The 24,944-nt window shown below is 57.2% G+C and overlaps 7 protein-coding genes across 10 annotated transcripts; 4 read left to right on the top strand and 3 right to left on the bottom strand.

Moving 5' to 3' along the window:
- Positions 1 to 433: 433 nt before the first annotated feature.
- H310_04432 lies at positions 434 to 3,417 on the top strand. Of its 2 annotated transcripts, XM_008868782.1 has the most exons (8): positions 434 to 1,282; positions 1,342 to 1,525; positions 1,574 to 1,672; positions 1,716 to 1,849; positions 1,954 to 2,062; positions 2,246 to 2,531; positions 2,583 to 2,875; positions 2,941 to 3,417. In XM_008868782.1, the coding sequence occupies exons 1-8, from the start codon at positions 580 to 582 to the stop codon at positions 3,278 to 3,280; spliced, it is 2,148 nt and encodes a 715-aa protein (XP_008867004.1). In that variant the 5' UTR covers positions 434 to 579; the 3' UTR covers positions 3,281 to 3,417. The 2 variants fall into 2 exon arrangements, with proteins under 2 accessions (XP_008867004.1, XP_008867005.1); XM_008868783.1 differs by having other exon boundaries at positions 2,583 to 3,417.
- A 63-nt stretch (positions 3,418 to 3,480) lies between these two features.
- On the bottom strand, positions 3,481 to 9,212 carry H310_04431. 2 transcript variants are annotated; one of them, XM_008868780.1, is made up of 14 exons: positions 8,601 to 9,212; positions 7,891 to 8,529; positions 7,689 to 7,840; positions 7,431 to 7,636; positions 7,263 to 7,373; positions 7,107 to 7,213; positions 6,931 to 7,059; positions 6,600 to 6,881; positions 6,300 to 6,546; positions 5,858 to 6,187; positions 5,535 to 5,777; positions 5,335 to 5,464; positions 4,382 to 5,287; positions 3,481 to 4,324 (listed from the first exon to the last, which is right to left on the bottom strand). In XM_008868780.1, exons 1-14 carry the CDS (start codon positions 9,184 to 9,186, stop codon positions 3,680 to 3,682), a joined length of 4,713 nt encoding a protein of 1,570 aa, XP_008867002.1. In that variant the 5' UTR covers positions 9,187 to 9,212; the 3' UTR covers positions 3,481 to 3,679. The 2 variants fall into 2 exon arrangements, with proteins under 2 accessions (XP_008867002.1, XP_008867003.1); XM_008868781.1 differs by having other exon boundaries at positions 7,689 to 8,529.
- Positions 9,213 to 9,369: 157 nt separating this feature from the next.
- On the bottom strand, positions 9,370 to 13,184 carry H310_04430 (hypothetical protein). The gene is made up of 8 exons (XM_008868779.1): positions 11,595 to 13,184; positions 11,362 to 11,503; positions 11,145 to 11,308; positions 10,860 to 11,099; positions 10,659 to 10,809; positions 10,469 to 10,615; positions 10,244 to 10,377; positions 9,370 to 10,173 (listed from the first exon to the last, which is right to left on the bottom strand). Exons 1-8 carry the CDS (start codon positions 13,148 to 13,150, stop codon positions 9,420 to 9,422), a joined length of 3,288 nt encoding a protein of 1,095 aa, XP_008867001.1. The 5' UTR covers positions 13,151 to 13,184; the 3' UTR covers positions 9,370 to 9,419.
- Positions 13,185 to 14,329: 1,145 nt separating this feature from the next.
- On the top strand, positions 14,330 to 17,724 carry H310_04429 (hypothetical protein; the record flags this gene model as incomplete). Its single annotated transcript, XM_008868778.1, has 16 exons — positions 14,330 to 14,650; positions 14,725 to 14,937; positions 14,987 to 15,129; positions 15,199 to 15,259; positions 15,314 to 15,608; positions 15,665 to 15,755; positions 15,817 to 15,978; positions 16,026 to 16,309; positions 16,362 to 16,486; positions 16,534 to 16,595; positions 16,645 to 17,090; positions 17,137 to 17,241; positions 17,297 to 17,365; positions 17,414 to 17,533; positions 17,591 to 17,632; positions 17,675 to 17,724. The coding sequence occupies 16 exons, from the start codon at positions 14,330 to 14,332 to the stop codon at positions 17,722 to 17,724; spliced, it is 2,589 nt and encodes an 862-aa protein (XP_008867000.1).
- A 220-nt stretch (positions 17,725 to 17,944) lies between these two features.
- On the bottom strand, positions 17,945 to 21,769 carry H310_04428 (hypothetical protein; the record flags this gene model as incomplete). The annotated part of the gene is made up of 27 exons (XM_008868777.1): positions 17,945 to 18,168; positions 18,217 to 18,281; positions 18,326 to 18,381; positions 18,438 to 18,486; positions 18,540 to 18,624; positions 18,672 to 18,745; positions 18,796 to 18,894; positions 18,939 to 19,014; positions 19,070 to 19,103; positions 19,162 to 19,234; positions 19,297 to 19,366; positions 19,414 to 19,459; positions 19,506 to 19,581; positions 19,628 to 19,733; positions 19,805 to 19,886; positions 19,935 to 20,065; positions 20,175 to 20,266; positions 20,317 to 20,381; positions 20,446 to 20,501; positions 20,643 to 20,719; positions 20,775 to 20,933; positions 20,988 to 21,126; positions 21,173 to 21,247; positions 21,311 to 21,388; positions 21,438 to 21,559; positions 21,606 to 21,681; positions 21,727 to 21,769. 27 exons carry the CDS (start codon positions 21,767 to 21,769, stop codon positions 17,945 to 17,947), a joined length of 2,328 nt encoding a protein of 775 aa, XP_008866999.1.
- Positions 21,770 to 21,967: 198 nt separating this feature from the next.
- H310_04427 (hypothetical protein) lies at positions 21,968 to 22,973 on the top strand. The gene has a single exon (XM_008868776.1). It carries the CDS (start codon positions 22,094 to 22,096, stop codon positions 22,595 to 22,597), a length of 504 nt encoding a protein of 167 aa, XP_008866998.1. The 5' UTR covers positions 21,968 to 22,093; the 3' UTR covers positions 22,598 to 22,973.
- Positions 22,974 to 23,438: 465 nt separating this feature from the next.
- On the top strand, positions 23,439 to 24,578 carry H310_04426. 2 transcript variants are annotated; one of them, XM_008868774.1, is made up of 4 exons: positions 23,439 to 23,655; positions 23,713 to 23,958; positions 24,007 to 24,289; positions 24,351 to 24,578. In XM_008868774.1, the coding sequence occupies exons 1-4, from the start codon at positions 23,503 to 23,505 to the stop codon at positions 24,548 to 24,550; spliced, it is 882 nt and encodes a 293-aa protein (XP_008866996.1). In that variant the 5' UTR covers positions 23,439 to 23,502; the 3' UTR covers positions 24,551 to 24,578. The 2 variants fall into 2 exon arrangements, with proteins under 2 accessions (XP_008866996.1, XP_008866997.1); XM_008868775.1 differs by having other exon boundaries at positions 23,439 to 23,958.
- The last annotated feature ends 366 nt before the right edge of the window (positions 24,579 to 24,944 follow it).

The following is a 24,944-nucleotide window of genomic DNA, read 5'->3' as shown; positions in this document are numbered from 1 at the left end:
AGAAGTCGGATTAAGTACGAACCCCTCGATGTGCAAAACCATCACAATAAAGTACGAATTTTCGTCAAGGACTTACTTCCGAGAGTACTTGTCCCTCATTTTGCCACGTCACTGAATCGACAAGCATCGCACAGGTTCCGGAGAAGAGCAGCATTTCAGAGGAAGCGGGCACGACGAACATAGTTGACTTCACTGCTCTTGGAGAAGCGTAACCCGTAGGCACGTCATGGCGCTACGCTCGAGATGAAGCGGATGGGTTGATGTACAGTTGAGCTCGATTGACGACGCGATCAAGTCTATTCAACTACACATCGCTTCGATGATGTTTTCAGCAAGTTGCCTCGCCGTTAATGGAGTACCTCAGTGCATAGGTAGGGCGGAAGGAAGTGCACGTTTGCCATGATTGTCGCGAAGAGCCGAGACTTGCATGAGTACAGGACTGACCAGCATAACCGTGGTTATTCTCCGTCGTGCTGTATCCCTCCTTTTCGGATACTTGGTGATTATCCGGATGTCGCCAATTCAAAGAGTTTCGTGCATCCTCACGCCACGCTCATCGCTTGTCGACGCGGGAGAATCATGGAGGGCGTGCTGTGGAAGCGGGGAAAGACCCTCGTCAGCTCTTGGCATGAGCGGTACTTTGTGCTCAAGGATTCGACGCTGGCCTACTTCTCCAAGGCTGGCGATTTGCAGACTCGTGGCATCATCGAGCTCACGACGGATGCGCATGTGTCTGCGATTGAGCTCAAGAAAAAGCACACGTCCAAGTCGTTGTACTGCTTCTCCATCTTCTTTTTGCATGCAGCGCCCAAAGATCACCATGGCCATCCGAATCAACCCGCGGGGCTCACAGTCGGGTGCGAGAGCCGAGAGTACGCAACGTCGTGGCGCAGCGCGATCATTCAAGCGATTGACAACTCGGACGGATCAAGCGACCATCACGGTGTGCGCAGTCCCACGTCAGCTTCGGCGGGAGCTTCGTTGCGCCGCGAACCCCTGCATCTTGGCCAGTCTACGTCGTCGTTCGACCTGCAGCAACAAGATGTCGGTCGCCGCGTCCTCTTGGCGAAAATGGACCGGAAATGGCCAATGTTTCGTGGCACGTACGACGTATGCAGCGTGGTTGGAGGCATGACAATCCACTCGGAGCAACGCGCGGTTGCCAAACAATGTGCTGGCAGTGACACAACGTCGCAGCACAAACGAGAGTGGCAGAGTTGGCAGCAGCTGAACAGTCTCTTTGTCTCTGCCATTTCCGTTGCCCTGATTGCGTTCATTGCAGGTGCGTTACCATTGTTCCCAGTGATCTAGCATACGCTGACACGTGTACTGGTGGCGCAGGCGGAATCGGGGGAACGTCGTTGACGGCCTCGTTCACGTTTGCGTCTGCCGCGGCAGTCTTGACGCTTTGGCTTCGGTCGGTCGACGTCGACGAAGACGTCCCGAGTTTCAAGGCGTCGCGAGTCGTGCCTGGGACCCCCTTGGAGGTGTTTCGGCTCGTCCTGGATACGTCCATGCGGTGCATGTACGTCGGCCACCGACCAACGCCACCCATGGTTACTTGATGGACTAGGTGGGACGGATCGATCGATTCGATTCGCGTGCTCCAAACGATTGACTCGCACTCGGACATTATCCACGTCGTATACAAGCCCGTGTGGCTATGGCCGTTGTGCGTGAGAACTGGGTTTCGAACCACCTCATGGTTGATATAGATGGCTGCCAGCCAGCGATGCATGTTTGCTGCGGTACTGGCGCGAGACCGAAGACGGATCGTTCGTGTTGTGTGTTCAAAGTGCCGTCCATGCCGAATGCCCCGTCACCGACCACGTTCGCGTGCTGTGCCAAGGTAAGTTGTGCAGCACCTGCGTCTCCACTGACGTGGCTTGGTGGCTGTCGTGGCTTGATATGGATCGGCGGGGTCGTGGGACGTCATGCGCTGGATGGTTGTAGGTGGCGGCGTCACCGTATCCCCGCGATGTTCCGCGACGCCGACGGCACCTGGCCCGGACGAATTGGACACGTCTCTGGTCAGCATGGTCGTCCATGCGAATCCGCAGGGGTACGATCTTGGCGGCTCGTAGATGTGGCGATGTTGTTTGTCCAGGCATGGCGTGCTTGGCGGTTGTGAGGGCTTTCGATGTCGTGGTGTGCTTGATGCGAGATGGCGAGTGGCATGCTGCTGCTGGATGAAATCGGGACTAGGTGGCAGGTTGGTGGACTGCAGCTCACGGACTTTGACCAGGGTGTTTGGCGCGTGGTTGCGGCGCATGCACCTCGTGTTCCAGTACATTCAGCCGCAATTGCTGGCGCTTATTGGTCTCGAGGAAACGATGGAAGCGCGCAAGTACATGGCCCTCGCGCAGGAGAATGACTCGGCGACGGACGACATGGACGACGTCGACGACAGCGCGGGGGTTGCCAACGGCATAGCGTCGATTGGAAAGCACATCGACATGGCACCGCCGATGGTGCTACCGACGTCCGTGCCACGCCATGTGTGGAGCGAACCCCCCGTCGGGTTTACCATGGTACGTGTCGATGGCTGTTCAACGATGTCGAGCTGTGTGGCACGGTCGTAGGTGCGCGGACCCAACTACATGGCCGATCGAAAAAAGGTGGCATCGGCCGCGCCGGCCTTCCGCCTCGTCGGCGTGGATCTCTTCGATACTGGCAACGTCACAATGGAGCACATTTGCTCGCGCCCGGACAACGTGATGCAGACCGTGCCGAACCAACCTTACGCATTCGTGCTCAACTTTCTCATGCCGGGACCGCCCAAGTACTCGTTGGTGCTGTATTTCCACGTTCCACATCCCAGTGTCGTTGCGGACGGGTCGCCGTTTGCCGAGCTCATGACGGACTTTCTCGACGGGTACGTCATGCGATCGCGCGGTTTGCAGTGTGTGGTGGTCGTGTGAAGAAGCAATGGATGGCTAGGACGGACGAGTACCGCAACGACCGATTCAAGCTGATCCCGTCCATCGTGGAAGGCAACTTTATCGTCAAGCAAGCGGTCGGGTCGACGCCCGCCGTGATTGGAAACAAGCTGCGCCAGCCATACTTCAAAACGCCGTCGTATTTTGAGCTCGACATTGACGTGACGAGCAGCGCGGTCGCGAACCGCGTCACCGGCCTCGTCCTCGGCTTTACGAAGAAGCTCATCGTCGACATGAGCTTTCTCATCGAAGGCAAACAGAGCCATGAACTGCCCGAGCGGCTCTTTGGCGCGTGTCGGCTCAGTTTCGTCGACATGGCGCAAGCAAAAAAACTCGTCTAGCGACCGTCGAACCCACATCCCAACACGATCCTTTACCACGTGCTACGTCGTCGTGAACTTGGCTGTGCCGCCACGATGTTCCGAGGCGCCGTCGTTGGTTTATTGCTTGTCGCCGATCCAACCCTCGATCTCCCAGCATCCTGTGAATGCGACGCGCGTATGTCGACAGCGCCATGCGCGCAAACTCGAGAAAAGGACGATGAACCTACATCACGACGGGCCACTTTGGTTTATTTGGGACACACATCATCATGGCAGACGCATGCACAACGGCCAACCAACAAGTCAAAGCACTAGAAACCCGCCGCGAATTCTCGACCGACGGGTCGTGGCATCTCGTAAACGCACACCAGAGTCGAGTCGCGTCCAAGGCGAACACGTGCTGCCATGACGTGCGCGCTAAAACTTGTACAGCGGGTCGATCCGGCTTTGGTACTTGGCCTTGGCAAACGCGGTCGGGAGGAGGTGGTGGAGGCACTTTTGGCCAAGGATTTGAATCCGCGGGTTCGACGTAAAGTCGTACATGGTGTGCTGCAGAGTTCGCACAATGTCATACGTTTCGAGGCACGCTTCCCGGGCGACGTCGTCGTACCCACGCACGATGTCGTTGATCGCAAGCAGGCTCCGCGTCTGGATCGCGCTGTCGACAGGGTTCAGCGCCATGAGCGTCAATATCTGACGCAATTCCCACTTGTCCGTTGGCTTGCGATACGCCTGGCGCATTTTCTTGCGCGCCATCGCTTCCAAATCGTCCGCCGTGCACGTGTCGAGCACGTGGAGCTTGTCAAAGCATGCCATCGATCTGGACGATTGCGACGTTGCCGCGACGTAGTACGGCGTCAGCGCGAGCAGCGTCGACGTTGGCCGTGTCGGCGCAAGCTTGGGCGGCATCAGGAGGGCGTCCACGACGGGCTCGTTCGGAAAGCGCGCTGTCGCCTTGGCTGCCAGAATCAACGCGTCGTACTTGGTGCCGGTGATCTTGTCGAGCAGCGACCACGGGCACACTTGGAGCAATTTCTTGACGACTTCGACGTCCCCGCGCTCCTGGACGTTCACGACACCAAATGGGACACCTCACAACGGACATGCTTGGGTAGTTACCACAGCGAGATGGAGCGGAATGCGGCCGGCGGCGTTGACGGCGCGGGCAGGCATGGGGTCCACGAGCAAGAGCTTCTTGACGACGCTCAAGTCGGACGTTGTGGCAGCGGCAATGTGGAGCGGGTAATCGCGGCTGTAGGTGGCCTCGCTTGCCCACTCAGGACACAAGTTCAACAGAAACAGAACGAGGTCGGGGGTGAAGCCATGGAGGAGGGCGTAATGCACGGGGTTGAAGCGTTTGGGGGTGCGGACGGCAGTCCTCGCTGGCTGAATCGCTGCCACAGTGACGTGGGCAAGCTCTTGGATCAACCCTTCACACCGCCGGTACTTCATGGCGAGAAAGAGCGGCAAGAGCTGGCGAAATGGCACGGCAATGGCGTTTGGCGCCAGACTCAAGACGTACCGAACGATCGCGTCGTCTGCGTTGTGTTGGAGGACGATATGCAATGGCAACGCGCTTTCAAACACGGCCATGGTGGCCAACGCCACAGGCGGCTGGAACGAAACAAACAGCCGCAGCATGTCGAGTTGGTCGGGTCGGGAGTTCATCGTGAGCGCTTCATGGAACGGTGTGTTGCGCGCCTGGTTACGCTGGGTGAGAGCTGACTTATTTGCTTCGACGAGCATCCGAAGCACCGACAGCGGCGCGCGGTGGCGGACGCCAACGTGCAGTGGCGTCTGGAGGGTGCCGGTGCACCCCCTAGAGCACGCTTCCGTCCCATGGGGCACATCAAGTAAGAGCTGGACGAGGTCGTCGGTGGGGTGGTCCCGGCAGGCCAGGTGCAGCGGCGTGTGCCCGCTGGCATTCGTCATAGTGACAACATCGACGTTCCCAAGCAGGAATGTCTGGACGACTGCCATGTCCAAGCGGTGTCGAATCGCGTAATGCAGCGGCAGGTCTCCCCACTACAAATGCCATTGGGATCGACACGGACGCCATCGATCGAGCATACCGCGCCGGGCTTTTTCAGCTGGCGGGGGTAGTGCCTCACCACGAGCTGCGCCAGCGTGAGGTCGTTGGCCGCCAGCGCATGCCACACGCCTTGCTGCCACCGCGCTTTGACTTTGCATAAGATTTGATACCTACGTGCCGAGCGTGCCGTGAGTGCGCCCGATCCCGTGCTGTGCCACCAATGCATGCCGTGGTGCGTACACGTAAAAAGCCGCCGTGCGAAATGTCGGCGACGTCTGAACTTGGCGGGTCGACTGCATGATCGAGACCATCCAGTTGCGCCGGAACAGCAAGGCTTGGTTGGCATGCTTCTCGCGCAGCCGCGACCGCGGGCTCGGAATGTCATGGTGGCCGAGGAGCATCGGTTTCGAGAATCGAATCTCCTTTGTCACACGATCCATGTAGTACGAAGCGCCAGTGGCCGGGTCGTGGTGATGCACGTAGCTATTTCCCGTCGTGAATCGGTGGACGGACGCCATCGGCAGGTTCCCATGGCCGTGGCATGATGGCCACCACACACGCACCGTTGGTTGAGCGCTTGGACGAGCTTGGTCCGCGCGAGTTTGGCGCGAAACATCTTTTGAATCCGCTGGGCTGCGTCCGGCAGCATCAACGGCGTGATCAAGACCACGTCGTCGATGAGCGCGCGCATCACGTCCACAATGGACGGATGCGTGTGCGACACGTCGACGGTGCCGAATTTGCGCAGTCCGCCGTAGTCGACGGGGACGTCATCGTCGGGGGGCGGCAGGATGACGGGGCCTCTTGTCCAGTTGTACCGAAAATCGACCAACTTGTTTCGCAGCGCGGTGACGCTCACGTCCGACAAGTCAAATCGAGTGGCTGTCGCGGCGCTAGGCAGCGAATGTGAGGGGAGCGTCCTGCTAAGAACTTGCAACAGCGGGAACGCCGACTGGTTGCTGCTGTTGGCGATCACGGCCAAGAAGGACAGCATATCGTTCGTACACTGCTTTTGACGAAGTGGCACCGGATGCCGCTTGAATCGTCGCCAAGAGGTGGCCATCTTGCGCGGCTTTGGCATGAATTTCCCGTGCGCGGTGGACCGTCACCCACCACGCAATGAACTCGTCGACGTTGATGTGGCCATCGCCCGACGTGTCGATGGCGTCCATGAGCTTGTTGCGCTCGGCGTCCGACGGATTGTACCCCAACCGATGCAGCAAGTGCTTGAGCTCGTACGAGTCGATTGATCCTGACCACCCATTCGTGAGCGATCGTTGACTCGAATACTCCAGGGCTACGGACCCGAGTTGTCCGTGTCAAACTGGTTGAATAGCTTGCGCAGCTCCTTGACGGCGTCCTTGGACAGGGCGTGGTAATCGATCACTTGGTCTTTCAGCGCCGCCGCGTTGGACGCGCCGATCGACCGCCGCTGCATGCACACCCACCACGTCGTGAGTTCGTCAAGCGTGACAAGGCCATCGCCGCTTGTGTCCATCGCTTCCATCACACGGCTCAACTGGGCGTCGTCTACGGTTTGGCCGAGCTTCGACAGCAGCGCCTGGAGCTCCTTCGAGTCGATGGCGCCTACACGTGCGCGCATCAAAGCCACCCGTCTTCGCCATGGCTACCCTACCGGACCCGTCCCGATCGAACTCTCGAAAAATCCCCTTGATGTCGTTTCCCAATGCGGCCATGCGCTCCACGATCCCGGGCTTTTCCCACATCGTTTCATTTGTTCGGGTGTTGACAAAGACGCGGTCTCCTACGCCACAAGTGCTCTTCGGCACGAAGCAGAGCAGCACAAAGTACCGTTCGCATCGACTTGCTCGACCCAGACATCCATGGCTTCTTGGGCCCGTTGGGCTTGGCGGGCTTTGGTTTCGGCGTCATGGCAAGCCTTGTCGTACCGCATGTACCTGCGTCAGCGTGTCGAGGCACGATGAATGCGATCGCGCTGAGCTGTACCATGCCACGAAGACGGGGGGATCGATCAGCCTCGTGCCGTCTGCATCCATTTCATGGAGCGCTCGCAGCAGCGCTGCCCCACGACACGTTCGCCCGAGCGCTTGGACCAGCCTGCCCTCGACATACGCCCCGCATCACACGGCGAGGCACCGACGGGTCGACATGTACCGTGGCACAACGTTCGAATCGAACGGCGTGGCGTCGAGATCGTCCACGGATCGTTTCAAGTACGTCGCAACGATGGTGCGAATGTCGTCGGTGCGCGATCGTTCGTCGACCGAAGCTGCGAACTCGTGGTCGACGTGAGTCTTCGAATGCCACCACGCTTGAAATTCCTCGAGACTGACAACGCCATCGCCCGACGTGTCGAGCACCTACTCCAACGTGAGCCCACCGCAATCACGTCGGTCGTGGAGCAGCTCGCACTCGCATCATGGATTCTAGCGCAGGGGCATCGAGGCGATGGCCGAGCGCGGCGCAAATGCGCTGGAGCTCCCCTGCATCCAGGGATCCAGTCTCGTCCGTGTCGTACTGGACAAACAACCGGCGGATGCGCTCGTTCGTCGAGACCGTCGGGTCTATGTCAGGGTCATGGGCCCTCGCGTCGGCTTTATGTCGATGTCTTTACCCGCACTGAATTGGTCCAAGAGCGTTTGGAGCTTCCCCGTCACGATCGGCGCCTCCCATTGCGTGGCTCGAGTTTTCCAGTTGTAGTAGTACAAGCGGGAGTTGCCGACTTCGTCCAGCGTCGACGCTTCTTCCCAATCGCCAAGCAGTCCCTTGGCGTACCAGGCGCGCCAGGTCTTGGCGATTGCGTCGAAGCTTATCGTGGCCTTCATGGCGGACGCGTTCTCCATGTCTCCCCAGTACTGGATATTGCACTTGGTCATGGCGGTCTGGCCGTCGGCTTCGGTCATGTTGACCTGGCCGAACGCCGCCATCATGGTTGTAAACTCGGCCACATTCAGCACTCCGTCCCCGTCGACATCGAAAGCAACAAACCATTGGCGAAAACTGTCGTCCAGCGACGGGCTTCGTGCATTGCCGTCCACGTCTTGGCCCAGCCGCGCGACGAGCGCGATCGGAATCGACGGTGCATCCCACTGACACACTTGCGTCCTTTCGTTCAAGAACGTCACGACTTTGTGTTCGTCGACGACGCGCCACCATTCCGTCCAGTCGGCGACCCGCTCGCGACCGCGCTGGGGAACATTTGCATACCACCAAGCGTGCAAATGCTCGAACGTCATGTCCTCCTCAATGTGCCCTGAGAGACAAGATGAGCTGGTCGATCAACAAGCCCAAGCAATGTGCAGCCCGACGCAAAACGATGTGTACCTGCAACGTCGGATATCGACAGAAGCGTACCGGGCAGACCCAGACCAAGGAGGAGGCCGCGCCACTCGTCCACGTCGAGCTTGCCGCGACTGGACAAGTCATGCTTGGCAAACAACTGCATTAACGCTTGATCGTCTGTGGTGATGGTGGGGTCCTGCAACGTTGCAAAGTACGCACGAGCGGCGCCCACGAACTCGTGCAAGTCCCACTTCGTCTCGCCGCTGATGTGGTCGTAGTAGTACGTGGCAGTCCCGTCGACGACGATTTCCCACACGTGGGCAGGAGGTGGTCCCGCAGCAGCAGCTGCTTCAGCTGCCAGTGCTGCCATTGCCGTAGCTTCCTCAGACCGAAGGCGAGCTAGCCACCACATGCAAAATGTGTCTAACGGAATAACCATGTCCCCGGAGGTGTCCAGGTCGTACATGCCCTGCGTGAGGTCGTGCGACGCAAGCCGGACCCCCATGCGCACACACAGCGTCTCGAGCTCCGCCAAGTCCACCACAGTGGGGTTTTCTGGGTTGAGCTCTTGGAAGTTGCGGCTCGCGGCTTCCCAGATCGCCCCATACCATGGATCGTCCACCGACATGCTTCTGCTGCTGCGTTGTGTGGCCGAAAGTTATTCATTTATACAGGAATCTCGACGCAAATTTGCATTGGACGACGTCATTCTAAAATATCATTTGACAGAGGTAATGAGATGATAGAGTATATCATGAACCGTCGCAGCCTCCAACATCGACATGTGTCTCGTCGGCGTATCTTGAACAGTCACGAACTCAAAAATGTAACAGATTTCAATTGTCTACCATTGAGACAACATCACGTTGGCAAGTGGGGAGGCGTTGATGAGGGCTCTTCCACGGTCGGCGCCAAGCTTGGTGGTAGTGCATTCGTATAGTTGGTGGGGCTGTGTGGAGCGGTGGTGGGGGAGCTTGGTGGCGTCGCATGGGCAACTGGAGTTGCGGGTGTACCGCTGGGGTTTGTGTGCAAGGCGATATGCGACGGCCGTGGGACAAAGCTGATACGGTTGACTTGGGCACTTCCGACGCGGTGTTCGTCTACGCAAAACACTTGATCCAAAATGTCCTTGATGTTCTTGAGCTGGAGCATCTCGGCCTTCTTCCACAAGTTGTAGTTGCTGTGCACTTGGTCCAAGATCGGCTTGAACCCCGGCGTGAACAAGATCTCCGCGACAACGTCGAAGAACGGCAAAATGATAAACTCAAAGAACCCGACTTGATTCTTGGCGCTGTTTTCGGACGCCCGGTTCATAAACGGACTGATCTCCATCCCGAGTTCCTTCTCCTCGTCGCCCTGCAGGAAGAACTCTTCAATGATGAGCTCGGACCACCTTGCATGCAGCAGCGTCGACTTTGACGAGTGGCCAATGTCGGCACACTTGATGATGACCTTCATCAGCATCATCGGCGACTCCATCACGTCATTCTTGTTTTGCGACAGCAGCGCGGTCTTCAAGCTGCCCACGAGTTGCAAGTGCACCGACAGGTCCGTGGTCAATACCATCTCAATGATGGCCTTGCGCACTTCCGTGTACTGTTTCGGCTTCATCCCACTAGACGCCAATCGGCATGAGGTCGCACGCACTCGTTCCCGCAACTCGCTTGCAACAAATCGCATGGTACCTGAAAAGGTTGAACTGCGGCTCGGACGCGAGGAAAAACGATTCCGCCAAGTGCATGCGCTCCAACACGGACGCATCGCTGTACCTGACGGCAAGGCTATGCCCGGACTTGACGAGAAAGTTGTTGGATTTGCCCTGCCACACAGCAGCATCCCGTGACGAGTCACTCCAACACACGATGCCTCCCGCCATCCACATCCCCACACCACGCGCCGCATGGACGTACCGGATGCCGAAAATCATGGATTGCCGCGGCCACGATGGCCGCAAACACTTCCTGCATGTTGAGCAGCGTCATGATGAAGCCGCCGTCGACCGCCGACAGCATAAACTCGACGTAGTTGACGACGTCGGCAGCATGGCAGTTGTTGTGCTATGGTTTCCCGTCATGCACTGTGGCAACGTCGCAGACGTACGTAAGGGTTGGGGAGGTACCCCGCGTCGATGAACCAAAAGAAATTGAGCATCACGTTGCGCTCGACCGAGCACGACGTAAACAAGTTGTGCCGCTCAAAGATCACAAACGTCACGTACGAGATCGGGTTGCCTTGGGCCATCTCGGCGACTCTACCGCAGCGCCATGAGACGTCTGCGCTGCCGCCGACGTGAGGACGTACTCGTGCATGTCGACGTTCCACCCGTACGCGATCATCATGGCGTTAATCTTGGACAGGACGTCCTCGTCCGGCGGCCGCACGTCCGAGTGGAGGTTGATCGATGCCATCACGCCCTCGGTCTCTTCATCGACTTGAGTCGACGACCGACGGTTGTTGTTGCGCTGGTACGATTTGCTCGCGAGCACTGTGGTCGCCCACCCCTTGGTATCGTCATCAATGTCGACGTCGCCGCTTTTGCCCCTGCAAGACGCCTCAGACAACATCAATACGCGAGAGCGAGTGTACTTGAGCTGTTCGTGGATGTCGGGGGCGAACAAGTTGTGGCCTTGTTTCGTCAACAGCGTCACGATTTCGCTCAAGTTGGCCTGGAGACTCTTGTCGAGCGCCGTGTTTTGCTGGATCTTGGTCAGGTCCGTGATGACTTTGGCCATGGGCGAGTCCAAATCGAGCTACAACGACACGCACACGTCGGCGGACGACCGCGTCGACATCCTTATCGTACCATGTCGTTCGTGCCTGCGTTATGCGCCTGCAGCATGCGTTTGAGCGATCGGTTCTCGTTTTGAATTTGCTCTTTTTGCGCTTGCGTGATGCGCACTTCTTCTTTCACGGACCGCACGTTCAAATAGTTGAGCCGCATAAACCTACGCAGTCCACACAGTCATCTCGACAAGTGCCAACTCGGCGCATGCGCGCCACCATGCCCGACTTGTGCTGTCGTCGGTGGGTGTGTACCTGTCGCTCTGCCGCGCCCGGTACACCATGATCACGGTCAGCGTCGCCAACACAAACACGAGGTAAAATTTGCACCGCATGAGAAAACTCGAGCTCGACACGGGGTACGTCATCGAGAGCACGATGCAGTAGAACAGGTTCACGTTGAACGCGACCACGATGTAGTGCGCCGCGTTCAGGTGAAACATGGGAGCAGCGATCAGGACCACAATCGGCCGGACCAAATTCGAGTTGAGTTGCGAGAACGGTAGCATCACGTCCAGGATAAAGTAGGTCAAGATCTCGGCCAAGGTGCCATGCCGGTTGGGGAACCGCCACCACGTCGTGCTGTTGTTCAGGTTGAATTTTTGGGTGCCGTTCAAGACAAGGTTGGCAAGGACGATGGTGGCGCCAGGCGAGCCGCCGAGCGCCGGGTACGACAGGTTTTGGAGGAAGGCGACGCCCCCTGTGGCTGTTTGCAGCGCAAAATGGAGCGACTGGTCGGCCATGTGCACAACGACGGACGGGTCCCCGCCGGGCACCATGGACGCGACGGTCGTGTTGGCGACGAACCCGATCGCGGCGTTCGCGACAGTGTTCATCCCGATCGCGTACTCCATGATCAGGTTCATGTTCTTCGACGTAAACTCTTTCATTTGGTCCGTCGTGCAAAAGAACCCGCCGCCCATCAGCGACAGCGCAAAGCAGTGCACGATCACGTTGAAAATCGACTGCATGTGCTGCTCGTACTGCTTGTACCGGCACAACGCGACCAGAAACGGCGTCGGCACGAGGAATGGCAGCGAAAAGTACACGCTTCGCCGCGCCGACTGGATCGCGTCCTCTTGGCCATCGTCCGCGTTTACGAGCAAGTACAAATCCAGCCCTGTCGACGCGACCCAGATGAGCCACAAGAACAGGCTAAAGTTGCATGCCGACGTCAGGTTGATCTGCGTGTAGTAGTTTTGATACTCGCACTCAACGAGAAAGTTGGCTGAAAACTCGTTGGTCAGGTAGTTGAAGCCGTACTTTTCCTCCATGAGCTTGGTGATCATCGACGACTCGTTGCGGTCGGCGGCGGACTGCGGGTAGAACAAAGCGGTCGCCAGCCCCATCGACGATCGCCGGACCTTTTCGTCCATCGAGTCTTTTGCATCTGCCACCGCGGAGGGCCGCTTGGGCGGCTCCACAGGCCGAAACGCTGTGTGGCGGCGCAGGTTGTGTGCAGTTCCGCCGCGACTGCCTTGGGACATGAGCGGGGTCGGGCTCTTGCTCCGCACCGGCACGGGTCCGAGCGCTGTGACTCGATCGAGCACTTTGTCAACCACTTTCTGCTCGATGCTCGCTTTGCGCGCGATAGAAGGCCTCGGCGCAATCTTCGACATGGTCACGGGGAGAGGCGCAGCTACTTGGTGGCGGCGGCGGCGGCTGTCGATAGCTCGGGGTGCATGCAGGAAGGACGACGACGACGGCTGGAAGCGGCGGCGGTGGCCCGCGCGGAGGTCGACCGTTCGTGATAAACGACGCTTGACGTGGTAGGACGGCGAAACCGCCCATGGCCATGATGAAACAGACATCGGTTACAAATCGCGGACGACGACCGGCCACCGAAAGGGACGAGATGGATGGATGGGAAGGGTGTTGTGTGTTATTCAAGATCTTTACACGTTAGGATCGAACGCTGGGATGGGGGAGTGCCTGGAGCGCGCAGACCGCCGCCCAAGCCAAAACACGGACCAGTCGCCGTCACAGTCCATGACGGCGTGCAATACGTACGCCACGAGGGCCAAGTTCCCGACGCACACGACAGCAACACTCCACCCCACCAACTTCGTCCATAGAGACACCGTTCGTTCACGGCAATGAATCCAAAAGCCCGCAAAGAGGTAACCCACGACAAGGTTCGCAAGCGCCACCGTGTCCCCCACGCCGTGTCCCCCACGCCTTGAGTTGTCCGAGCCAAGACGAGTCGAGGTAGCACAAGACTAATCGACGGCGACGGCGACAGAGCCGACGAAACACCCACGAGAAGCAGCACGACCCCACATATCGTCGACACGATCCACACGGCCCGCACAGTCGCCGCGCCGCCCAGGTCGATGGAGGCGGCGCTGTTGTCGTCGACTGGGCGGATGATCATACTTGTCCGGATGCTGCAACGATCATGTCCGGATACGAGAGGCGCAGGCCGTTTTTCCCACCGCCGCCGCGACGGTTCAAGGCTCATGTGCGCATGCGCCATGTTGAGGCGTGCTCGTGACGTTTGCAGGTAGAGGGCGAAGGAATGTCACGTCTAGATATGGATACCGGTCCGTGCTCAGAGCGGTGAGTGCAGTCCGTCGATGGTCGGAGAGCTCGCGTCGAATATTGAAGGGTGCAATGCACGCAATTCCCGAGGCCGCACCTCTTGTGTTGGTGGCAAGGAGGGTTGACAACATGGAGCGAGAATCCATGGTCCTGGTGCTTTGTGACACTGCGAAGTGCATTCCATTCCAGTTGAGCTCGATACACTAACGCCGCGACGACGACCAGTGTCGCCTCGTTGGCGAGTTCGTTCAGTACGTCAGGTCACTGTAGTTGCCGGGCAAGGAACCCACTCGCCGACACCATGTCAAAGGCGAATATGCCACTAGAACGCTCCAACTCGATCAAGGGCGAAACGATCGATGTCTTGTGTGCTGTGGACGGTTACGGTGTGAATTGCCATATCTTCGAAGCGTCGTTTGGGAACCATCGCATACGCCCAGGAGCGCACGATGAGCGCCTATGGGTACAACAACCGCGGCAAGCAGCACCAGGCGGCGATGATGGATGACGACGACGAAGATCTGTACGAAGGCTTCAACTACTCGATCGATTTAGCACCTCCACAAACGGCGTCGATGCACCAATCGAGCTACTTCAAGTCTGGCCAGACAGGTCAAGCGGGTGGAAGCAACCCTCCAGGGACAGCATTTCGCGCCCCGCCGTCTCAAATGGGCCGTCAGATGATGCCCACGGCACGTTTGCAAACCGGGCAGCAAGGCGGCGGTGAAGTCGCGCGCCCCATGACGTCGGTCACTGGTGCGGGTTTTTCGGTGAGTTTCAAACGGGCCGTTCTTTGCACCATGAATGGGTACACGACCGAATCGACATTTACACGATCCAATAGTCGAATCCCAAGACCGCCGCTGGCCAACGAGTCTTTGACCCGCTCGGCGAAGCGCGCAAGGCACCAGCGCCGCCGCTCGCTGAAAAGGCCGAAAACTCCCCCAAGGAGACCGCTCGAGACATGGAAAAGCTCGTCAACTCGCTGATCGAGCAGAGTTCCGAGGCCGCGGTCAAGCACAACAACGAAGAAGCACTGCGGCTGGCGAAAGAAGCGGTAGTGCGTCGAGCGCGACGGATCGAGGGCTTACGACGGCGACGAGTAGGGCAAGAAGGAGCGCGCGTTCACCAAGCACTGCGAAACACACGGGCTCACCGACATGACCAACATCGACCTGACGTATGCCGTGTTTTTCAATCTGGCGAACGCGTACCACCTGAACGGGCTGTGGAAAGAAGCAATTCAAAGGTAGAGTCGTGTGCGCCATCCATTCGACGAGGCAAAGGCGATTCAATGGCTGGGAATGACGGGCTGTAGTTACACGCCGATCGTGAAAAACAAGCAGTACCCGCAAGGGGGCCGCCTGCGGGTGAACATGGTCTCTCCTCGATCGTCTATCGGGACACCGTGGCTGATGGGGCGATGGCACTAGGGCAATATTTACTTTGAGCAGCAGCAGTACCCGACCGCGATTCGCATGTACCGCATGGCGCTCGATCAAATCCCCAACACGTCCAAGGAAATCCGATACAACATCAAGAAGAACATCGGGTCGGCACAAATCAAGCTCGGCCACTACCAGGACGCTGCGACAACGTTTGAAGATATCATGGAGGGCAACCCGGACTTCCAGTCTGGATTCAACCTCATCATTTGCTACTATGCGATCGGGGAGCACGACAAGATGCGCCGCGGGTTTACCAACCTCATCGGAATCCCCATGGAGGGTACGTGCGATTATTGTCTCTCGAAATGCATCGGTGGCCGAATTTCCATGGACCAGGCGTGAGCGACGACGATAGCCAGGACGACGAAAGCAAGGACGGCGACATCCCGACGGGCGTGCCGGCCGTCGTGCACTTGAAAAAGGACGGGTGCGTAAACATACCCACACGGCGAACCCTTCTTGGACGATTTGCGTGTCGATGGCCGTAGCCTCAAGGCGGAGATTCGCGCGCGCCAGAAAAAAGCCACCGAATTCATCCTGACCGCGGCCAAGTTGTGCGCTCCTGCGCTCGACAAGAAGGACTGGCTCGCCGGATACAATTGGGTTATCGACGCCATGAAAGTCGACCACGAACCGATCGCGAGCGAAATGTACCGCCGGATCCAATGCGATGGCGATGTCGACGTGTTTGTCGTAGGGAAATCTGCAAGGCGCTGCACTTTTTGAAGAACAAGGACTTTGACAAAGCGATCGAGGTCCTCAAAGCGTTCGAGAAGAAGGACCCGGCGCTCAAAGCGATGGCCGCGACAAACTTGAGCTTCCTGTACTTTGTCGAGGGCGACTATGCGCAAGCCGACAAATTTGCGTCCCTGGCTGTGCGCCACCAACGCTACAACGCCAAGGCGCTCGTGAACAAGGGCAATTGTTTGTACATCAAGAACGAGTGCGAACGGGCCAAGGAGCTGTACTTGGAAGCGATCGGTACGCCGACGATGCTACGATGCGGTCGTTGCAGCCGACGATGTGGTTGTAGGGGTCGAGGCGGACTGCATCGAAGCAATCTTCAACTTGGGCTTGGTCAATATCAAGATTGGCGTGCTAAACGAAGCGCTCCAAGCATTTGAGAAGCTGCACAGCATCGTGCCAACCAACACAGAGGTGTCCGCTCAGCACAACACTTTGCTCAGCCTCACACGCTGCGCTAGGTCCTCTACCAAATAGCCAACTTGCATGACATGATGGGCAACTACCGCCAGGCCGCCAAGTGGTAGTGCAATTGTCACAGGTCGCGTTGGCCGTTCACGGGAATTTGGTAGGTTTAACATCCTGCTGTCGTGCTTTGGGTCGGCCAAGAACATTGCCGACCCGGGCGTCCTTGCGCGCATGGGCCAGATCTTTAACAAAGATGACGACGAAACCCAAGCTTTCCACTACCACCTCGAGTCGTACCGGCATTTCCCCGTCAACCTGGACGTCATATCGTGGCTCGGCGTGTGGTATGTCAAGAGCGAGCTGTACGAGAAAGCGATCCAGTTCTTTGAACGGGCGGCGCAAATCCAACCGACTGAAGTGAAGTGGCGCCTCATGGTGACGAGCTGCCATCGCCGCATGGGGGCGTATCAAAAGGCGCTAGTCCTGTACGAGCAAATCCACGTCGACTACCCCGACAACCTCGAGTGCCTCCGATATTTGGTCGCGATTTGCAAAGATTTGGGCCAAAAGTACGAGCATCACCAGCACGCGCTCGCCAAACTCGAACGCGGTACCTCGCCCAGGTCCAACTGGGTGCTTTGACGACGTGTGGCTAGAAAACGCCGCGAAAATCAACTCGCAACTGAATGCGACCGCAGCGTCGAATGGGTCACCACCTACCAGCCAGCAGCAGCAGCCAAACGTGAGCCGACCTGCCAGTGGTGCGACGATCGTCTCGTTGCAACGACGCGTGAATGATTCTTGTGTGGACGGCAGGACAAAATGAACGAGGGGGGTCGGCGGGCGGCCGCCGTGGCGAAGCCAACAACCAGCACACGGATAGCAGTACGAATCGATCCACTGGACCGACGCCACGTGAACGCGTCTTTGTAGGCGTGTACGACCATCCTTCGGCGCATCGCGACGGTGCCGCATCGAATCGGGAAGAAAACAACAAGAGCTTTGCCGTCGATGCGGACGACTACGCCGTGCCCAAGCCCATGTCATCCACCGGTAATAACGACACGGCCAGGAGGCATGGTTGGGATGTTCTGACCATGGATACAATAGCATCGACCAGCCCCAAATCGATTCGAAAGGAAAAAGCCGATGGTACGACGGCATGAATCGCCATGGCTCACCCACAGGTCGTAGAAGCGGATGACTGGGGCGACGCCGATGTTGGGAATCTTCTCGGGGATTGAGCCCGGTCGTAGTGCATGTATACATTGGGAACGTGAACACAAGATGCGATTGCGTTATCGGCGATGGCATGTATATTCCACTGGCCAAAGCGCAGTCGAATACGCCGCGTAAAAAATGGGTCGTGTGCCGAGTTGTTTGCAATGTGGACCGTGCCCATCGTCGTCGCCACGGGTTTCAATCGCGACGACCGACGGAGCGTGATGTCGTTGGTGGGCCACACTACCCATGCGCTTCCCATGCGAGGTACACAATGATTGCTCCGACCCATGCCAGTCCAAACGAAGCTTGCCTGGCGCTGTTGAACGGCAGCATGAACGAGCAGTCGTCGCCGAGAAACGGAAAATACTCGAGGGTGTTGTTGTACGGCTCGTACAGCATCGAGCAAAAGCACGACCCGTTTACACACACGCCATTTGGATACGAGCAGTTGTTCAAGCACACCCCTGACACCCCACCGCGTCAAATGTGGCTACGACAACGTTGCGACGTACGCTGATCGCAGTACTTGCCCGCCCATCCAGGATCGCACAAACACCGCGAGATCGGAAACTCGGCGCTGCCATGACCATGATCCCATGCGTCGAGTCGAGTCGGACGCACCTGCAAAACCCGTGGCCCGAGCAATTGTGCGCGCAATTTCGAATCGAACAGTCTGCCTGGTCCACAAGTTTCAGTCCCGGCGACCGCCGTGGTAGACGGACAACATGCTTACCCCGATGAACGGCGGTCGGCAAATGCACTGACCAAACCCGTCGCACACGCTTTTCGACGACTGTATCATGCCGCACGTTGTCGAGAGAGACCGCGCACGTACCCGTTCGAGTAGTGCGTGTTGGTTGGTGTGCACGGCGCCTTTTGAATGTTGGGCACGTATGTGTCGTTGTCCGTGTGCTCAAATCCTACCACAATATGCGATCGACGCACGAAAATCACGTCGACGCCGCACCCGAGAAGCAGCAGTGCACGCAACTCGTGCCCTTTGTCATGTCGTTGAATGCACACACGCTTCCAGGGCATGTGCTGCGCACGTGGTCATGTCACGGGAGGTGCATCACACGGCATGATCGTACATGTTGGAGCAGTCGACGCCATAGTACCCTTCGTCGCAAATGCACCGCCCGTACGAGCACACCCCGTGCAAGCTGCAGTTCTTGATGCAGTTGGCCAAACTACGAACGGTTCGTCCGAGATGCTGGTATCGGGTCGTGCCAACCTGTACGACCACCAGTCGCCGTACGTGAAAGCAGCCGTCGACGAGTTGGCAGTATACAGTTCTTCTTGCATCACGCCTTTGGAATCGAGTGATGGACAGCACCACCGTCAAGAGATGGCCGATGGTCGTACCATAGCCGCCGTAGAGCAGCATGAGTTGATATTCCTAAAGAGATGCGCCACATACAGTCAAGGACACAAACACCACAGAGACACACACGCACCGCGTGGTAGACTGCCATGTGGCCCGCACGCTGCGCTGGCCGCGACCACTGCAACATCCACGGCAAGTCGGTGCTAGATCGCCGCGACGGCGTCAGACGATGGAACATGGCGCACACTTGCCCGCGGCTTCGTACCGTTGATCGATGCGGTCGCGGCATCCGTCCCACCCAGGAGCTTTCCGCCTGGCTTGAGCATAGAATGTGTCTACAATGCCACGTTGTTCAACGATCGCAACGTAGCGGTGGGCACACCGGGGACGCCGACGACACCTCTGGTCGGGACCGCGATCACCGAGAACTGACCAACAAAGTTGAGGTCCACTCGTTCGTCGCGAGCCACGTACTGTCGCTGTGCCGTAGTGCGCTTCCTTCTCCAGCTGGTCGACCGACTTGGACGTGTCGTTTACGGCCACGTACGGCCTACACGCCCATGTCGCGTCGATAGATCGTTCCATGGGGTATGTACCGATACGTTCCGCTGAATGCATCGGCCCTCGCCGCCAGGTCGTCGGTGCAGTTGGGTGGGTACAATGCGTGGATAAATGCTTCTTGTTGAAGCCACTGGGACGCCGCTATGCATGCAGTCGTTGTCGGCGCGCCAAGTCCAAACCTCTATCGACGACATGACGTTGTCGATGCGTACTGGTGTTGAAGTGCCACGTGTCTTCGTAGTAATAGTTGGAGCGATACCCGCCAAACAAGACAAACACGTCGCCGGCAGCGACCTAGCTCGACCACATGAGTTGGTGTGCACGGGCCAGATGCACACGGACCAGGGAATGTTCTGCACGTGGCCCTGGCCTCGTGCCATATCGAGGCGCCATTTCTCTCCACACCCCCGTCGAGAGGTTGTACACCCACAGGTCGCTGAGGTAGTACGGATTCGTGGGAAATGGGGTGTACCCTAGCATTCGAATCACGATATCGTCATGTCCACCCGTGCTGTCAGTGGCGCGTCGACGAGTCCATGCCCGATGCAACGCATACGTGCCATGCGCGGGTAGATGTCGTACCTGGACTGGCGCCGTCCAGCACTCCACGGCCGCCGCCACGGCCATCCGTGGCAGGATACGGGAAGAATGTCCGATATCCGCCGTAAATGTACCTACAGCCCGACGACCTCAACGGGGAACGTGCCGTCGGCGCGCAGCTTACAATCCATCGCGCAAGACCACCGACGCGTGGCCGGCTCGACCTGGCGGCCACTCGATCGAACACGTCTGCTCTCACGGTCAGGATTTGAAGAAGATGCTCGAAAAGCGGTAATCGCCGTCCTGTAATTACCTCAGACAAGGCGTCGCACGTCGGTTTTGGAACCCGCTGCACCCATGATCCATTGCCTACCACGATCCATTCGACGATTTCATGACGGCAACTCGACGACGCCACAAGCCGTCCGCCCCGGGAGAATATGACACATTCACCAAGACGCGTCCGAGAACTCTCCACCAAGACGACGTGCATCATGATGACGCGCCTACCAACGTGGAGCTGCCACAAGTCGTCGAGGTAACCTCCCGGCGGGTACACGGACAAGTCGGACCAGGCGTTGGCCTCGCTACACCAGTCCATGACTCGTCAACCAAGTCATCGCTCTTGAAATGAATTCGCACCTGTTTTGAGGAGCAAAGCCGTGCCACAGGCGATACCCACCAAAGAGGAACATGGAAGTCGCGGTCGCCGACGACGAAAATTTCCACCGCTTCCCAGGGCCGACCGGGTTGCCCAGTTCGTGCAATTCTGTCCACGAGTTGTCGTCAAAGTTGAACCGCCTGCTCCCACGGAAGTTTGAGTGCCAAGACAACGTTCCAGGCGATCGATTCGACCACATATCGTCGCAGTAGTCGGTGCAGAGCATTCCAAATCCGCCGTAGATGACCATCGCGTCTTGAAACACTTCGGCTTTGTGAAACCAGCGTTCGGGCGGCTTGGGGCACACGAGGGCGCCGTACCGCATGTTGCATCCTTGGCACACCGTGAGCGACGATTGCAGGAGACATCGGCTTGGTACCGCCCCAAGGAAGTCCTTCGTGAAGCTGCACCCACGACTTGTCGACGCAACTGTCGTCTGCATATCGAGTACAATCTATTCTCTCGAAGGGAGCGTGGTCGGTGAGGGATCGCGTTGAGGAAACTGAGAAGCATGTACTGATATCGTATGCCCACACGTCGTTGTAGTATACGCCGATGGGCACCGTGCATGATTCATCGACGCATGAGTCTTTGACTGCATGGGAACCGTGTGGTGAGCATCCATGTCGACGTCGGGTTCCTACCAGGATGTTCGGTGTATGTGGAAAACTCGAGTCGTCCTTTGGTTTCCACAGTGTCGTAAGATTTGGGGACATGAGGAACTCGAATGTCGTCCGCGCGTCCTCCAAAGATAATGGCGCGTGACCTGCGCGCGCTGGGTAAGTGCTGCGCCACAAAGTTGACCTGTGTACCCGTGCAACGCGAGGGAATGCCCGCGCCGCGAGCCGGGGCCTTGGCCCTCCCATTTCCATTGCTTCCAGCCCCAAGCTATTTCAACCAGGTCAGAACCATCCGCATCAGACAACTACTTACTCAGCGGCACCGCCGTCGCTCCCACCACGCTGATCAAGCGCATGCGTCTGTCTCCAAAAGATCGAAAGTCGCCAAATACTTTCGATACACTATTTAATGTTTTCACACTATTTCGAATACATGAAACCGCCATGAATCCGCCCACATCTGCTTCCGCCGCGGCGAAGAGGCCGTCACTACATCTTTGACCATCCTCATTGCCCGGCTTAATGGGAACGAATGCATGTTTTAACGCCCGAGCGCAACGGATATTCGACTGCCCTTCATGTCGTGACGATGTCATTGCGCGCTGGTGTTCGCCATTGCTCGAGCCACGCGGCACCGCTTTGAAGTCTATTCGCCGAGTGGCTGCCCCATTCTGTCACTGATGCCCAAGGTCCCAAAGATATGGCTGTACTCTTTGCCGACGTCAATGATCTATTGCATTCGCGTGGTTTGGCACCATGTCGGTCCAAGACTAGGCTACCATTGCCGCGATGACATGCATTCAGTCACGGAATTCGACGAACGCATTACGCAACTGGGGGATCTTGTCCGAGGTAGACTCCACCGGGTTGTCGACGATGATTCCAGAACACCCAACAATCTATGCGGACCTAGGCGTTCGCACGGCAGGGCGCTGACATTTTGCCCCGTGCTTCCCCGTGTCATGCACGTGTCTTTGTGGTCAATACCATCGCAACCATCACACATCATGTTTCAATGCAAACTTGGGTTCTATTTACTTGTGGGCAGGATCGAGCGAGTCCACTTGAGGACTTCCGCGGCATTCGTATTGTCACCAAACAGCACCCAGCGCTCACGGGAAAATGACAGGCGAGTTGACGTCAACTACTATTTGCACCATTCTGTTTCAACGGCACTGCGGTGAGCATTGGGCTGTGCCGAGAACACCGAGAACAGCAGGTTGTCGTCGGCCAATTCAGCTGCGTCATGTTGGAGCAGCGATGACGCATCCACTAGAGACTGAGACGCAATTGGGTTTGTCGATTGTAAGACAACCATCTTGCCATATCGACGTCCACGTTGCCGTGGTAAACAGTTTGTTATGACAACGATAAACCATCTCAACTGCGTATGCTCACGACGCTGCTACCGCGGCAAGGAGGCAAAAACGATGGCAGCGCGCAATCGATACCCGTTGTGCCGCTCAAGACGTCGGCTGCCTGCTTCCAAGTTGGTCCAGGTGGATTAGCTCCTGGAGTTTGTTGGCTAATTCATCAGCCCGTGTGCGCAAGTTTAGCAGTTCCTCTATCTCTTGCCGCCGACGCCACCACGCGCAGAAACGTTGTCAATTTTGGGCCATCCGGATATTCTTGACCATCATTCCTATTAGATCGTCACCATGGAACTTTTTGTATTACCGCAACCATCGACAAAAACAGAAGAGAAAATAGAAAATATCAGCGAATTCTGAAGGATCAAGCGAATCTACAAATCAACAAACAACCTTATCTTCTGATGACGACGTCCTGCTCCATCGAGTTGGTTGGCAACATTATCTCGTGGTATTAAATGGTGTTCATACGTGAACCAAAATTTTCTTCCAACGCAACAATGTTTGCGAATTCGCCATGTTCTTGACGGGTTTGATTGGATAAAATTGTACAATATGGTGTTTTGATTGGACAACGGAGTTTACGACGTCCAGTCATTTCAAGAATCCGGATAACGTGACCCAAAATAGGTGCATGCATCGGATATCCGGATAACGGCGGGCTGTGGTGTAGCTCCGACCGCGGTACCAGCAAGGAAGTCTGTCTCAGAGGTGTCGCCATGGTCGAAGCAGCTACGACGTCTGCTGCTCGTGAAGATGAACGCTTCTTCCAACGGCACTCGAATCTGCGCGAGTTTCTCTGCGGCGGGACGGCTGCCGCTATCAACATTGTGCTTACGTTCATCCCAAACAAGATTATGTTTCGACAGCAGGTGCTGCCTTCGTCGGCCGATTTTGATTGCCCCACGCTCAACTAGAACTATCTGTAGCTGTACGGCACGTCCACAGTCGACGCGTGGTCTAGTATACAAGCAGATGGCTGGTCAAGGCTCTACCGCGGTGTTCGTCCGCCTTTGATGCAGGCAGCGGTTTCGAAATCCATTATGTTTGGGCTGTACAATACGTACTACACCAAGTTAACAGACACATTTGGCCCCGAGATTGGTGGTATATCCACATCACATTACGCGGCATTCCTCTCGGGCACGTCAGAAGCGATTCTGACACCATTCGAGGTCTCGATTTCGCCTTCTCACGAAACCTGACGACCATTGCTTGTGTAGAGGATTCAAACGTTGCTCCAAACCACAAAGTACAACTCAACGTTTTCAAGTGCGGCAGATGCTGTCGTCAAGGTCACGCGCCGCGGCCTCCGCGAACATTATCGTGGTGTGACAGCGATCTTGATCCGCAATGCCCCGTCCAACATTATCTTCTTTGGCCTTCGTGAACCTGTGAGGGACTTGTTGCCCCTGACGACGACGTCCCACGGCACGTTTGCTGCCGATTTTGTCAGCGGCGCTGTGCTCGGAGCATTCCTCAGTACGCTCTTCTTTCCACTCAATGGTACAAATACAAGCTGGAGGTGGTGCGGTGTGCATTGTAAACCTTATCGTGCTTTTCGTAGTGGCCAAAACCCGCATGCAAAGTGTCTATGCAACGCGGCGGCATATGGGCGTAATGGAAGCCCTGGAACTGACGTACCACGAGAGAGGGGGCAGCTGGGCAAAGGTCTACCGTGGCGTCCACATCAATTTCGTACGGTCGCTCGTGACCTGGGGAATTATCAATTCTACCTACGAGAAGCTCATGGCGTTAACCGAATAATTTTAACCATATTATTGTTGTGTGCTGATCCTGCAGACGACTGGATGGCGTACCAGCGAGAAGGGGGTAATCCAATGTCATCGTGTCCGTAAAAAAACCACGGTATGCACGACGGGTGCATTGGTTCCATAAACTCTTGGGCATCCAAGGCTGTGTGTTTATAGGCATCCAAGTAGGCTGTGTGTTTGCCGACGCTATCCGCATTCTATGCGAGACGGTGGTTTGCCTATATCGAGACTCCTCCGCACCAAAACAACCTCCACAACGTTCGCCACAGTCCACGCTACAGTGGTCATCGTCCCATTCCCAGCCATAAGCCACGTGGCGCTAGAGCTTGAATTGTATGAGCGCGTGCAGATATCACCGCCGCCCACCCTGTTTTCACGAGGTAGGT

The sequence above is a fragment of the Aphanomyces invadans genome (assembly GCF_000520115.1).
Source record: "Aphanomyces invadans strain NJM9701 unplaced genomic scaffold supercont1.7, whole genome shotgun sequence".
Lineage (NCBI taxonomy): Eukaryota > Oomycota > Saprolegniomycetes > Saprolegniales > Verrucalvaceae > Aphanomyces > Aphanomyces invadans.
This window is presented reverse-complemented; position numbering and strand designations above follow the sequence as displayed.